The sequence below is a fragment of the Zingiber officinale genome, chromosome 9A, assembly GCF_018446385.1.
Source record: "Zingiber officinale cultivar Zhangliang chromosome 9A, Zo_v1.1, whole genome shotgun sequence".
Classification (NCBI taxonomy): domain Eukaryota; kingdom Viridiplantae; phylum Streptophyta; class Magnoliopsida; order Zingiberales; family Zingiberaceae; genus Zingiber; species Zingiber officinale.
In genome coordinates, this window is record NC_056002.1 from 86,052,192 (window position 1) to 86,067,280 (window position 15,089).

Here is a 15,089-nt window from a genome sequence, read left to right on the forward strand (position 1 = left end):
TCTGGTCTTTAGGACTATAAAATAAACCACTTTTCGTTCCTCTGGGATACCCTACAAACACACGAACTTCTGTACGAGATTCTAACTTATCAGCATCTGGTTTCAGCACATGTGCTGGACTACCCCAAATATGAATATGTCTTAGACTGGGCTTTCGCCCATTCCACAATTCTGTGGGTGTAGAAGAAACTGATTTAGAAGGTACTAAGTTCAGAATGTACACTATTGTTTCCAGAGCGTATCCCCAAAACGAATTTGGTAATTCTGAATAACTCATCATCGATCTAACCATTTCCATAAGAGTCATATTCCTTCATTCTGTCACACCATTCTGTTGGGGTGTACCAGGTGCAGACAGTTGGGATTGAATCCTGGTCTCTGATAAGTAATTCCTAAACTCTCCTAAGAGGTATTCGCCACCACGATCAGACCGTAGTGTTTTGATACTTTTACCTAGTCCTTTCTCCACATCAGCCTTGTACTCTTTGAACTTATCAAAGCACTCAGACTTGCGGCGCATTAGGTAAATGTATCCGTATCTTGAATAATCGTCTATAAAAGAGACAAAATATTCAAAACCACCTCTTGCCTGGACAGACATAGGACCACACAAATCAGAATGAACCAATTCTAACACTTCTTTGGCTCTATACCCCTTGGCCGTAAAAGGCCTCTTGGTCATTTTACCTTCCAAGCAAGATTCACAAGTCATAAAATTTTCCAACTCTAATGAACCCAGAAGTCCATCGGCTATAAGCCTCTGAATCCTACTTAAGTTAATATGACCAAGCCTTAGATGCCAAAGATATGCTTGGTTCATTTCTGAAGGTTCTTTTCTCTTATTTGAGTTAGAAGATGAGTTATAAATTTCGATGTTTTGCTTTGTGGGAGAAATTAGATTTAAAGTATACAAATTGCCAACTAATACAGCAGAACAGATAATCACTTTATTTCTCTTAATAACTACATCGTTACTAAAGGAAACTGAATATCCATCCAAAAACAGTTTAGAAACTAAAATTCTTTCTAAAACTGGGTACATAAAGACAATTTCTTAAAACCAAATTTCTATTCCTATTAAAAGATAAGTAGACATTTCCCACTGCAACTGCCGCCACTTTAGTAGCATTGCCCATGTAGACGGTAATCTCTCCTTCAGTTAGTCGTCGGGTTTCCTGGAACCTCTGCAAGGAATTGCAGACATGATCAGTGGCTCCCGTATCTACACACCAGGTGCTGGTAGATAACACCGCTAAACATGTTTCAACAACTAGAGCATGAGATATACCTTTGTTGTTCTGATTCCTACGAGGACAGTCCGCCTTCCAATGCCCTGACTGCTTGCAGATGAAGCACTTGCCCTTCGGCTTCTTTATTCCAGCTTTAGGTCCTGTACTCTGAGATTTATTCACTTTCTTTGCTGAACCAACTTATTTCTTCTTCTTCTTTCCTTTCAATTTAGAAGTAGAACCATTTTCAGTATAGTGAATATGAGAATTGTGACAAAACAATCCTTCTGCTGCCTGAAGTTCTGTCAGTAGTTCCGCCAATGAATATACCCTTTTGTTCATATTGTAATTCAAGCGAAATTGCTCAAAACTTCTAGGTAGTGTTTGGAGGATCATATCGATTTGGGTTTCCCCATCAATTTCTCCTCCAAGGATCTGTATTTCGTTCAGATAAGCCATCATCTTTAGGATATGATCCCTCACAGGAGTACCCTCTTGCATGGTGGCTGTCATTATCTTTCTCATGGCTTCTTGTCTAGAAGCCCGATCCTGATGACTAAAGAGTTCCTTGAGATTGTTCATAATATCATAAGCTGTTGGTAAATCTTAATGTTGATGTTGCAATACATTTGACATTGGAGCCAAAATGTAACACCCCGCCATCTCATCTGCCTTTACCCATTTCTTATGATATTCAATCTCCTCTTGGGTAGATTCACCAGTGGGTGCATCAGGACAAGGCTCAGTCAGTACAAACTTATAGCTTTCAGCAGTAAGAACAATGTCCAGGTTCCTTTTCCAATCTATGTAGTTGGGACCAGTAAGTCTATTCTGTTGTAGTATGATGGACAGTGGGTTGAAAGTCATCCTAAGAATCACAAATAACTTTTGGTCAGAACTCTAAATTTAGAATAATATTGATTCCTCAAACAATACTATTTTAAATTAACCAACACCTCAAAACACCGTGAATTTTGTATGCCACGATAGTGTGGACGTATACTAATTCAACATTTGTAAAAGGAGGGTTTTAACCCATTAATTTTATTATCTTGTCAACCTAACTTTTTGACAAATAAAATTAATAGTTGGTATCCTTTGGTCACACAAATAATAGCAGTGACTCCGATGGGGAGGATACTATTAGTTGTGCCTAAGTGTATACCATTACTTGACACTAAGTCCATTAATAAGATTGTGACCCTTCCGATGGGGAAGATTACACGCTCTTAATTAACTTCCTATAGTCATCCCAAATGGAAGTTTGTTCTAGTGATCCACAAACAGGCTCATCCGATATGGAGGAAGGCACTCAGAGCCAACGCGCAAGCTTGTTTGCATCACTTACAAACCAGTAATGGAGACCGTGGAATTTATTTAAAATCCCTCTCCCACTTAGTTATTTATAAATGAGGAATTTTAATTATGCTAGCCTACTAAACATGTATACTAACATACACACACAGCATAATATAAAAGCAATAAATAGAAAATCTAATTTTCAACTATTATGGCTTTTATCTATGGTTATCCTCCGTGTGTTGTCATCCCAAGCTGCTGCCATATTTGGCCACCGCCACCGGGTCTTGCTGTCGCATCCATCTTGCTCCTTGTTCCGCTGCGCCTCTGGTCCTCAAAAGGTTCCACGCCTTGCAAGATTCGATCCACGACACAAATAGAATTTTACATTTTTTGATCCTATATTCCTCGAAGGAATGTACATGTAAACTAGATCGAACATAAAATAAAAATTTACATCCATCGATCCTATATTCCATAAAAGGAATGTACAAGTAACTAGATCAAAAATAAAATCCTAATAAAACTAAATACAGCTCCTGCTGTATTTAATAATACAATCATGCACACACATATAAATGCCCTTGACATGTCCAAGGGTCCAATCACACAGATAATAACTAAAAGCCATAATAGTTGGATCCTGCATCCACAAAGTTAGCACTTCCTACTATTAACCTGCCTAAATTATGTATGACATGTGCATAATTAAACTAATACCAAATACACATAGGCAAAACCCTAGCTCTGATACCACTTGTTGGTTGTTACTTGGTAAACCTAATGGTTCCACTGTACAAAAATTTTGTATAAAGGTCTGAACCTTTACCAAGCTACCATGTGTTCTTTTAAATTAAACTTGGATCGCCTGCGGAACTTAACACGTTTGATCCAAAGTTTAATCTATTTGTTCTTTTAGGTTTAGACTCGGATCTCCTACGGAACTTAACACGTTCGATCCAAATCACCTAGGTTATTAATTTCATTAAATATTAGTTTCCAAAATTGGCTCCCAGTACTGACGTGGCGAGGCACATAGCCTTCTTGGATATGGGAACAACCACCACCGACTAGACAAAGTCTTTTAAGGAAAGTTAATATTTAATTTCCTTAAATAACTTTAGGTCAACCGAAAAGAACAATCAAATCACAAGGAAAAGAAAAAACAAAAGAATACAACATCGAAAACAAATTCAAAATACTAGAATCGTATGCCTCTTGTATTTGGTATTATTTCCAAAAATAACTAGTATGATGCGGAAAGAAAAAATACTAGTTATACCTTTTAGAAAGACCTCTTGATCTTCTACCGTATTCCTCTTCTAACCTCGGACGTTGTGTGGGCAACGATCTTCCAAGATGAGGACCACCTAGCACCTTCTTCTTCTTCCTTCAAGTTTCGGCCAAGCACCAAAATCCAAGGATGAAGAACTTTTTCCACCAACTAAGCTCCAAGGGATGCAAGCTTTATCTCCTTCTTCTTCTTCTCCAAGTAGTATCTGGCCACCACAAAAGCTCCAAGCAAGGTAGAGTTTCAACCACCACAAAGAGGAAGAGAGGGAGAGAGGATGGCCGGCCACAACACCAAGGAAAATAGGGAGAGAATAATAGAGGTTGTCTCTCATGAAGGCACCCCAACCCTCTCTTTTATATTCCTTAGCTTTGGTAAATAAGAAAATTTAATTACAATAAAATTTACTTAACTTTCTTTGATAACAATTAATTAAGAAAAATTAAATAAAATTTCCTAATCAATTATATATGGCCGGCCACCTCATGGAGAGCAAACAAGATAATTTTAATCAACAATTAAAAATTCCTTATTTGTCTTCGGAAATTTTAAAAAATAAAATTTCCCTTTCAAATCCCTTCATGGTTGATAAAAAGAAATTTCTATAATTTTAATTTTTCTACATGTGAATAATTTACAAAGAGAAAAAATAAAATATCTTTCCTCTCTACAAATAAGGAAAGAGATCTAATCTCTTTTCTTAATCTTTTGTAAAAGAGATATTTTAATTTTATTCTCTCCAATAAATTATATCTTCCACATAAGAAAATTTTAAAATTAAAATTCTTTTAAATTTAATGGGGGTCGGCCACCTAAGCTTGGGTTCAAGCTAGGGTCGGCCACCCATGAACCAAGGCTTGGCCGGCCCTAGCTTGAACCACAAGCTAGCTTGACCGGCCCCTACATCATGGGTACGAAGGTGGGTATAGGTGGATATAGTACTCTATAAATAAGAGGCTATGATAGGGACGAGTGGAGAAATTGGTTTTGGTCTCCCGATAAAATTAAGCATCCCGTGTTCGTCCCGAATACACAACTTAATTATATCAATAATAATTCATTCCACTAGAGAACTATTATTAAACTACCGCACCAATCCCAAATTACATTTTTGGGCTCCTTCTTATTATGAGTGTGTTAGTCTCCCTGTGTTTAAGATGTCGAATGTCCACTAATTAAGTGAGTTACTGACAACTCATTTAATTAATATCTTAATCCAAGAATAGTACCACTCATCCTTATCGTCATGTCGGACTAAGTCCACCTGCAGGGTTTAACATGACAATCTTTATGAGCTCATCTTGGGGACATTATCAACCTAGATTACTAGGACACAGTTTCCTTCTATAATCAACAACACACACTATAAGTGATATCATTTCCCAACTTATCGGGCTTATTGATTCATCGAACTAAATCTCACCCATTGATAAATTAAAGAAATAAATATCAAATATATATGCTTGTTATTATATTAGGATTAAAAGCACACACTTCCATAATAACTGAGGTATTTATTCCTTTATAAAGTCAGTATAAAAGAAACGACCTCAAATGGTCCTACTCAATACACTCTAAGTGTACTAGTGTAATTATATAGTCAAGATAAACTAATTCCTAATTACACTACGACCTTCTAATGGTTTGTTCCTTTCCATTTTGGTCGTGAGCTATTGTTTATAATTTATAAGGTATTGATAACATCATCTTCTGTATGTGGCACCACATACTATGCTATCTACAATATAAATTAATTAAACAACTACAACTAAATGTAGACAATTTGACCAAATATGATTCTAAATGTTTACAAAAGCTTAGGCTTTCAGTATACACTCTAACAACCACACACCATGTTATCTACAATATAAATTAAATGGACAACTGCATTTAACTAAATGCAGATATTTGACTAATGTGATTCTCATTTCAAAATAAATGTTCATACAAAAAGCTAGACTTTTAGTATACATCCTAACAACATTCTTGAATTAATAGAGATGATTTTTTTGGGTCTAAGGAACCATTATAGTCCCGGAATTGTAAAGGCCGGAAGTACCTCAGCAACTCCTCCGCTAAGATATGCGGGGAGAAAGGAGTGTCTCGAGTACCTTTTCTTTCAACTAATAGGGTTTTTTTTCCTTAATATGGTTCTTTTGAGGTGCTTCTCAAACCATTGATTCGTAAGATTATTCTTCTTCTTGTAAAAATATTCTACCGAGTGCTTCAATAAGGGTTGGGAGTACTTCGACAAGGGCTGGAGGCACTCGAGTAGGAGCTGACTGTGCCTCAGCAATGCCTGGAGGCACTCAGGCAGGAATCGACTGTACCTTAATAGGGATTGGAGTGGGTAGAGAATGATATCATAATACTTCTACAGCGGAGGCGACAAGTCGGTCAAATATTCCCTTGTCATGGTGATAGTTTCGATCCATCCTCTCTCACTAACAAATTCTTGATCTTTGAGATTTCTTCCCATGCCTCTCATCTCAACATCTTAGCTCAAATATTTTTCACAGACGATGTCAATTTATCCAATCCGAGATCAAGAGATGGGATGACTCAATAAAAGAAAGCACGGCTAAGTATTTTTGACCGGTTGGATACGGTTGGTTCAACTTTCTTCGAGTTGACTGCTTGGCGTTGAGTTTTATAAACTGACTTTCACGTCGGGCTTCAATAAGTTGATTGCTTTCGTGTTAGGCTTCAATAAGCTAACGGCCTTTGAGTCGAGCTTTAAAAGACTAAAATTGCCTTCAATTCGGCGACAAAGGTGTTGGGTAGAGAGGAAATCCTCTGTAAAAGGTTTGCACAAACTCAATAAATTAATTAGAAGGGAGGCCAAGATAAATCTTAACGTAGCCCCTCTAATGCTCAAATCAGAACGTGGAGAAAAAATAAATAAAATAATTGGAGAAAAAGTAAGGAGAGTAGAGAGTTATTAGAATATTATAACCTATTACCTTTAAATTGAAAATGAAAGGATGATCACGCATCTTCTTTTCTTTACTAAAAGACACCGCTAGTAATCGGAGTTTTAAACGTCAAAATCTTTGGCGACCAGTGTTTCAATAACTGCCGAGTCACACATCCCAATTTGGGCAGACAACATTTAGACTAAATTGACTCGAAATCTTCTTTTGAGGCTGATCCAGTCGGGGTTCTGTGTAATCAACTCATAATTCAATTGGACTCAGCCTGAACTTGATCAAACCTACCCAATTCAATTTGACTTAATTTGAGCTCCACTTTGACTTATTATACGATTCTACTTCACTTTTGACTTAACTACGGCTATCCTCATCATATCAACTATATATAATAAACTTAATGTGGTCTAACTTTTCTCACCTTTGACTTAACTACAGCTATCCTCACCATATCAACTATATATAATAGGCTTAATGTGGTCTAACTTTTCTCTAAATCCCAATAAGAAATTGTACCGAACTTTTTTTTTTTTAATCTTTCAGAACCCGAGGAAAAGAAGAAAACATATGCCCCGCTTGGAGGCTAGTACAAGTTTGCTGCAGATGGTGAAATAAACAGGGGAACTAGGTATGCTTCAAAGTAAAGTCACACGATCAGGAATATTAAATTCGATCTCATATCCAAAAAGAGAAGAAAAAAAGTTAGAAAAGCTTTTCAGCAAGTAGACGATTCACACAGCCGACGGTTAACATCCACCAAATAGTCTGCCGATTTAAGTAGTCTTGCCACAATTATAGTAGGGAAAGCTCTCTCTTATCAGTGTGTCAACCTCGGCCACGCCCTCCACCTGCGTTTGAAGTCGATATGTGCATTGAGAAAAAAGGAGGTACGCTTGGTTGGAAATTAAGGTAACATTGACATAAGTTGCGATCAATTACCTCTGGAACCAGCAGCTTTACCACCAACTCCCCCTCTACCACGACCACCACCTTTGTTGCTTCCATCATCTTGACCCCGTCCAATGCCTTTGGCAGACCGCCCAATGCCATCTTCCCTACCTCCTCGTCCCCTACCACGGCCAACTCCAGGAGGCTTCCTGTCTGCAGAAAACACATCCAAGGGAGTGGCAGATGAGTTAGACATGAACATATCATGTCACATGGCTACAATACTTGGGAGCAGAAACAAATTCAGGAATTAAGCACCATTTGCTAAAGAAAGCATAAGACCTGAAGGAACCCATGACAAAATATTATGCCGAGGTAGCGGAGGAAGTGGCACAGGTTGCCATAGGTTCACATACAGAATTTAGGACCCTTGATAATTTATGGGCTTTTCCAATAAGAAGTTAAAAGACATATAATGGATGCTAAAGTTAGCAGGCTATTCTCAGTGTTATCAAACAAGTGAAATGGCTGGTAGACTTAAATTTACGGCCTGACATAAATGGCACGAACCAGAATAGCTCATGGAGTTAAAATCAATGGAGTTCAAAACTTCACATAGACTCACATTCCAAATCATAAATTCATTAAGTTATTTTACAAGGCAATTCAACCCCAGTTGTCAGTTGAGAGGAATAAATTGTTGCATTATTGTTATTCAGGGGTAACTAGTACATATATGTAGGACCCATAATCCTATACTAAATATCTAATGTGGGATTCAAATTATCCAACAACTAATTACAACTATGATAACTCAAATTTTAACAAAAATACTCCTCAAATTGGAGCATAGATATATACCATATCTAGTTTATTATAAAGTCCGATCGGTTAATAAGAAACAATACAAAACATTAGAGAAGCTTGTTGATGTGGCACATTGGTTATCTTCAAGGATCAAGGATTGGACCATAGTTGATTTTTGAAAGAGATATAGATGTCTTGATATAAATTTCTTCTGACTCCCCTTCAAGGTGAAGATAGTGTAGAATTTTATTTAAAGTTTGTGAAGCAGCAATGGTTTGTGAGATATTGCAGATGAAAGTGGTATCCATTTTAGAGATGAGGAATTAATATCAGATAACTGAGAAATTGATATTACTCTTAAGCGATGAAATCAAAGAGACTGTAAAATTGGCCATCTAATCGAGAGAAGAGGACATTGGCACAGAACAAAGAATTTTTCTAAGTTGCAACTGATTAAGAAATTGATAAAGAGGTTGCAGATAAAGGTGAGATTAGAATTCCATCATCCACTATGAAAAAGAATGCTTGGAGGGATAAAGTTGTCACTATTTTACACTAATAGTAAAAGGAGGTAAAAAAATACCATAACTAATCTCATTTTATATAATGCACACAACATTAATGCTTGGAGGGACAAAGTTGTCAGTATCTTACTCTAATAGAAAAAGGAGGTAAAAAAATACCATAACTAATCTCATTTTATATCATGCACATAACATCAAAAAAGGATGGTGAGAAAGAAATTAATGAAACCTTAATTTAAGGGGAAATAAAGAGAAGAAAGTTTTGAAGATTCTGAAAATAGATCCATCACCTTTCTTTTAACTAGCATCACTAATTGTGTTCATTATTGTTGCCTTCATTTTGGCATAGCCCCCCATCTTTTAAAAAAAAAATGCTCCTTTTCTTCTATTTTTTAATACACATTGCATTTTGTTTCTCTTAAAGAAATATACCCTCTTTTTTAATAGAACTCCTTTCTTTTAATCACATATTTAGTTTTTTACATATATGCCCTCTCATTTTAATTTTTCCTATATATGCCCTCTCATTTTAATTTTCTCTAAAATATTTTTTTAAAAGAACTATCAACTTTATACTAACTTTCAGGAATGATGTGAGTTCACCCAGGCCATAGCAATCTTCCTACGCTGTTCATTATGCAACAGCTTCATCGATGAGACACTACAAGGCTGATGGTCACTATTTCAAAATTGTGTTCGTCATCAATGTTAGAACAATTCTGTATTTCCCATTTCAAAAGATACAGGACTTTAAACTATGGTTATTTTATATTTAGAGGATTAAACATGGATTATTTCCAACTTCTCATCAGATTTGTAGTGAATAATGAAAGGGTATTGAATCATCAAGTCATAATTTTACAATTAAAGTCCACGATTAGAATCCAAGATTACTCACTCGACTTTACACAAAAAAGAAAGCCTGAAAACCTTGTATTACTCTGACTTTCTAATTTAATTTAGACAGTGTTCATACTAACAACTGCCCACATGGTTGGCAAGTGACAATTTCAAGATGTATTATAGATGTACAACAAGCATATAATATGTTGGAGAAAATTTCACTACAGGTAGCTGTATCAAGTTCCTCATCTAATAAGTCAACTTTGGCATATATTTTTAGTGGAAAGGAATTTCAAATTTATCAAATATTGCAACACAACCGCGGGAATTGATTTTTCAGCTTTCTCCATATTGTTGTGCATGATTAAATAAGCAAAACACACAAAATCACCTGTGCGGCTTTTGGTGGACTCTTCCTGAACTTTGTCAATCACCTAAAACATCAAGAGATCACACCATTATATGAACAACAATAATCAAAAATCATGCAGTTTTGTTTAAACTATAGGAAGCACCCAATGGATCAAAAATGCAGCAGTGTTGACAAAAGGTATTCACATTAGCAACAAGAAACAAACATGAGGAGTCTCGTAAGGAAAAACACAAGCTAATTAGAACAAAAAGAAATAAAAGGAAGCCCATCATTAATCATCATTAATCAAAGTAACCGTGGCATTAACAAAGTGGTTTAAAATTTTAGGATGGGCTAAAGTTTCAGTATTTAACCGAAACAATATGATTTCGTTAATGTATCATTCTGTACTGGTTCAGTTTCAATACTTCTTTAATTCAATTACTAATAATAATATGATTAATTTTATTCAGTATATGTTGTTTTTAGATTGAAGTATCAAAATGTTTGTAACCAAACAAATTTTAACTTTTATTTTTGTTGCTTGTAAAGTATCTTCTTTCATTTCATAAGATTTACAATTATAATCCATTAACTTTTGCTGCTAAAATAGTAGAATGAGCAATGCAAAAAAGAAAAAAAAAACTTCCTTGGTTCTTATAACCTGGGGCATGTTTGACTTTCAAATTCTACAAAATTGTCGCAATTTTAAATTTGAAGGTCCAAGAGGCTTTCATTATAAATGATGGAATTTTATTTAAAATGAATATATATTTTTATAGATCTATGTAATTGTGTTTAAAATTTGCTCATGAGTATTTGGTAAGAAATTTAATCCTTATCTTTTTGTTTCTTGTATTTTATTTAATAAAATCTTAGATGCAATAAAATAATTCAGAATTTTGTCATTTTTTATTTTAATTTGATTTTATTTCATTCATGTACCTACAATTATTAGAGTGGACCAAAAATAAATAGATATATAATTTTTAAAATGAAGTAAACTATTATATTTTTGGCAAATTAACTTTTGAATATTGTAACCAAATTTATTTAATTTTATATGTCAAAATTTTTAGAAATACAAATTATGAAATAAAAAATTTGGATTCATCTCAATTAAATTTGAAAATTTTGAATTCAAGATTTTTCAATAACAATAAATTCGAATTTCAAATTTTTAGAAAATAAAAATATATGATATTTTAGTACACACTTATTGCAACCATTATGTATTTAAATGATATTCCAATAAAGTAAATTAAAAATAAAAATAAATGATTTTTAACTTAATCAATAAATTTTGTTTAATTAAAGCTTGTATCAAACTCTACATATTGTTTCATGCTCGAACTAAAGCTAAGAGAAGACAAAAAGGAGAAAAGCTTCGGCAAGGTCTTGCTTAACCCTAGTTTTTTGGTTGGTTGCTCGCACAATCGTTTGATATCATAAATGCCAAAAGACAATTAAAAAAACTTTATCGATGTTAAATATCAAATTTTATCCTATTCAATTTTTCCTGCATTTTAAATTAGTTGTTTAAAATCTTTTTAAATACTAATTAAGCTAAGTTGAACAAATATTTTAAATTTTAGAGAAGAGTGAAATTAGGGTTAAGTAAATCTCATCAAATACAGTTGAATTTATTTTAGACAATTTAAAGTTGAGTCAAATTTATATATCTGATAGACTAATTGAGTATTTAATTAGATTGTGGGACTTTTTAAAAGGTTAAAAATTATGCAACATCTCCCAATTCTCTCTCGAAGAGTGCAAGGCGTGCTTACTGCCCACCAGTTATTGTCACCTATCAACCCGCACTCGTCCATTGCCCCTCCTATAATCCTCCTTCTCCCATCTCTTCCCTTCTCTCTTCAATCTATTTTTCTGTTTTACTCTTGCAACACATAGCGTCCATCCATCAACGTCATCTCGTCAACCCTCCCTCTAATAGTCCTCCTCTCCCTCAATCTCTTCATTGTTTGCTATGCTAAAATGAGTGTCATGTTGGTCGATGGGCAAATCAGCAAATCGCATCCGTGTCAACCAACACAGCTCGATACTTCCTACCATAGTCGACATGTCATTGAAAATTTTCCATTTTGCAAACCTTAATAACCAAAAAATATACCTTTTGTCTCCCTTTCTACAAGCACCATTTGGTAAATGATTCCAATCCATCCAAACTTATTTGCTTAATAAGAACATTAAATGCAATGAAAAACCATCATGTTTTTCTCAGTCACAACAACTAACTTTCACTATCAAATGCATAAGTATAGCACATCTATTATATTCTGATAAGTTTAGAATCAGATTATTGACCATACCAATCTCTCATTTCATAGTCCTCTTGGTTTTAATTTTAATTGTGATGAGTTTATTTGATCTCACAAAAAATTGAAATTTACCTATGCACAGAATGCCTATTAGATTTCGCACCCCAACTAAATAATGGAAGATAGAGTAGGATTAGATTATTTATAATGTTTGATTGTCAATTTTAAGTCATACATCAATATGGTGAGAAAACTTCAAGAACAGAGTATCATGTAGACAATGAAAGAGATCCATCAAGAAGATCAATGGATATACAGAGAGTTGACTAAAGCAAGGGGCATACATCGCTTTAAAAAGCCCTAGCTTTGGCAGCAAGTGGTGGGTGGTCACCTAGGTAAATAATGAAGGGGCATAGCAACCACATAAGCCATGCAGTTTATAATTTATTTTGATCATTTTTACATCCTTAATTAGCATTCATTGCTATGTTTTATGTTTTAATTGTATGGTCGACATTTTTTACGTGAAAGTGTAAACTAGATGTGTGGATGTATCAACAGATATTCTTTATTGAGTTTATTATTAGTCATTTTTTATCAATATATATGTTTAATAATAGAAGGGGAGTCTTAGCGCAACGGTAAAGTTGTCATGTGACTAAAAGGTCACGGGTTCGAATCCTGGAAACAACCTCTTGCAAAAAACAGGATAAGGCTGCATACAATGGATCCTTCCTCGGGACCCCACATGGCGGGAACTTCGAGCACCAGACTGCCTTTGTTTATATATATATATATATATATATATATATATATATATAATGACAGCATATGGCTTCACGTGTTGCATACAGTGTTGTGGTATCTAGTGGGTGGGTCAACCGCATACTACCTGCATACACCTTTAGAAACCTTAGGGACAAATTAAACCAAATTTAGTCCAATTTCTCAAAATAAACATGATATTACCTCGTATAAAAGCTGGTCTGGGTTTATTGCCTAAGATGACTCAAGAAGTGCATGTATCTTACAGAATATAAACAACAAAAGACTGCAAACTAAGAGAACATAAGTTAAAAATAAAAAAGAATTGTATAAAATAATCATCCACAGTTATTTACAGCTAAAATGGTGAATGCCTTTGTCACTGATTAGTGTTACTTTCCTCTAGGCCATGTTACCAAGAAGAGATATGAATTAGGGAAGAAAGGTAAAGGGACAGAAAGTAAGAGAGAAATGTTATAATATTTGAGAGGAAAGAAACACGTGAAACTTCCTTTCCCATCATTTCCTTAGTATAAAGATCTAGACAATCATCATTTTCCAGTTTTATCTTTTTCAAGGAAAAAACACAAAAGTAAGCATACAAATACAATAATTTTATTTTATTTATTTACTTTAGATCAAAATGAAGCAGGATCTAGTAGGAGCATGATTCAGAAGCCATTTGAGAAAAATATGACCTCCATCACTTAAGAAATTCAAAGATCCGTTAGTAAGGTACAGGAATTTTGGTTCAAACATCAATTTTACAACCTGAATTTCATATATAAAGCTGCTAAAAGATAGATATTTAACTTGGAGGAAAAAACAGATCCAACTTAATGATGCATACCTCATCTGGAACTCGAAGGTACTTGATGGTATTCCCACGAATGTAACACTCAGGCATCCTCCAAAACCGGTCACCATCCTACAACCAGAATCACATCCTATAAGAAACATAAATGAGCCAGTCCATCAAAATTTCTTAAACACAAACAAAATGAAAATTTTGACGAGAAAAATAGGCTTCACCTTTGAGGTACAAATAACCTCACGGAGGTGGATATTCATCCAGGTGTCACAGTTCACCAAGTGCCCATTGTATGTCTCCCCATTTTTCAACTCCACCAACTATACCCGACCCATACGAAGCAAGCAACTTGAGGCCCAAATCAAAGAAACAGAAACAGCACATAAACTGGACTCGCTTACCATGGGATGACCTTGAGCAGTCTTCAGAAGCGATAACGGAAGCTGAAGACGTATCATTAACACATAAAAGCTCAAAATCTACTAAAACTTTCAACAAACACTACGAAAGCTCAAGGAGTGTACCATCTTTCCTTTATGCGAAGATCAAACGGCGAAACAACCGGGAAAAAATAGAACGAACTATAAGAGACGGAATGAAATCCGCGATCGCCTGGAACAGAACGAAAGAGCTCGAGCTGCAAGTCCCAAAACCCTAACTCGATCCCCAGTCCTTGGCTTACGCGGAGGATGGCGCTTCTAGTTACTAGTACCGAGTCTTTGGTAGACTAACATTATCCGACCCGGTAACAATTTAAGAATTTGGCGGATCATTTGTAAATACCCGAATAAAAGGTTGCAGAAGTAAATTATGCATTGTGTACTAGACAAATTTAACCTTTCCCAAAATATACAACGATAATACTTAGAAGGAAAAATCTTTCATAAAATTTACAATGATGATTATATATATAACATCATCAAGCGAAATTTTCCAATTTCTAAATTTTTCTCATCTCTCTCTCTCGCCTTCCTTCTTCGTCGTTCGTCAGACCTCGCGCTCCTGTCGGGAAAGTAAAGTAAAGACGCTACAAGCTACTTGGTTCGTCGCTCTTTATCTCGCCGCTCTCTC

General features: G+C 35.1%; 1 protein-coding gene across 1 annotated transcript; it reads right to left on the reverse strand.

Moving 5' to 3' along the window:
• Window positions 1-7,356: 7,356 nt before the first annotated feature.
• On the reverse strand, window positions 7,357-14,756 carry LOC122021045 (probable U6 snRNA-associated Sm-like protein LSm4). Its single transcript, XM_042579114.1, has 7 exons — window positions 14,543-14,756; window positions 14,420-14,461; window positions 14,240-14,338; window positions 14,058-14,135; window positions 10,203-10,245; window positions 7,689-7,850; window positions 7,357-7,597 (listed from the first exon to the last, which is right to left on the reverse strand). Exons 1-7 carry the CDS (start codon window positions 14,543-14,545, stop codon window positions 7,575-7,577), a joined length of 450 nt encoding a protein of 149 aa, XP_042435048.1. The 5' UTR covers window positions 14,546-14,756; the 3' UTR covers window positions 7,357-7,574.
• Between the last annotated feature and the right edge of the window lie 333 nt (window positions 14,757-15,089).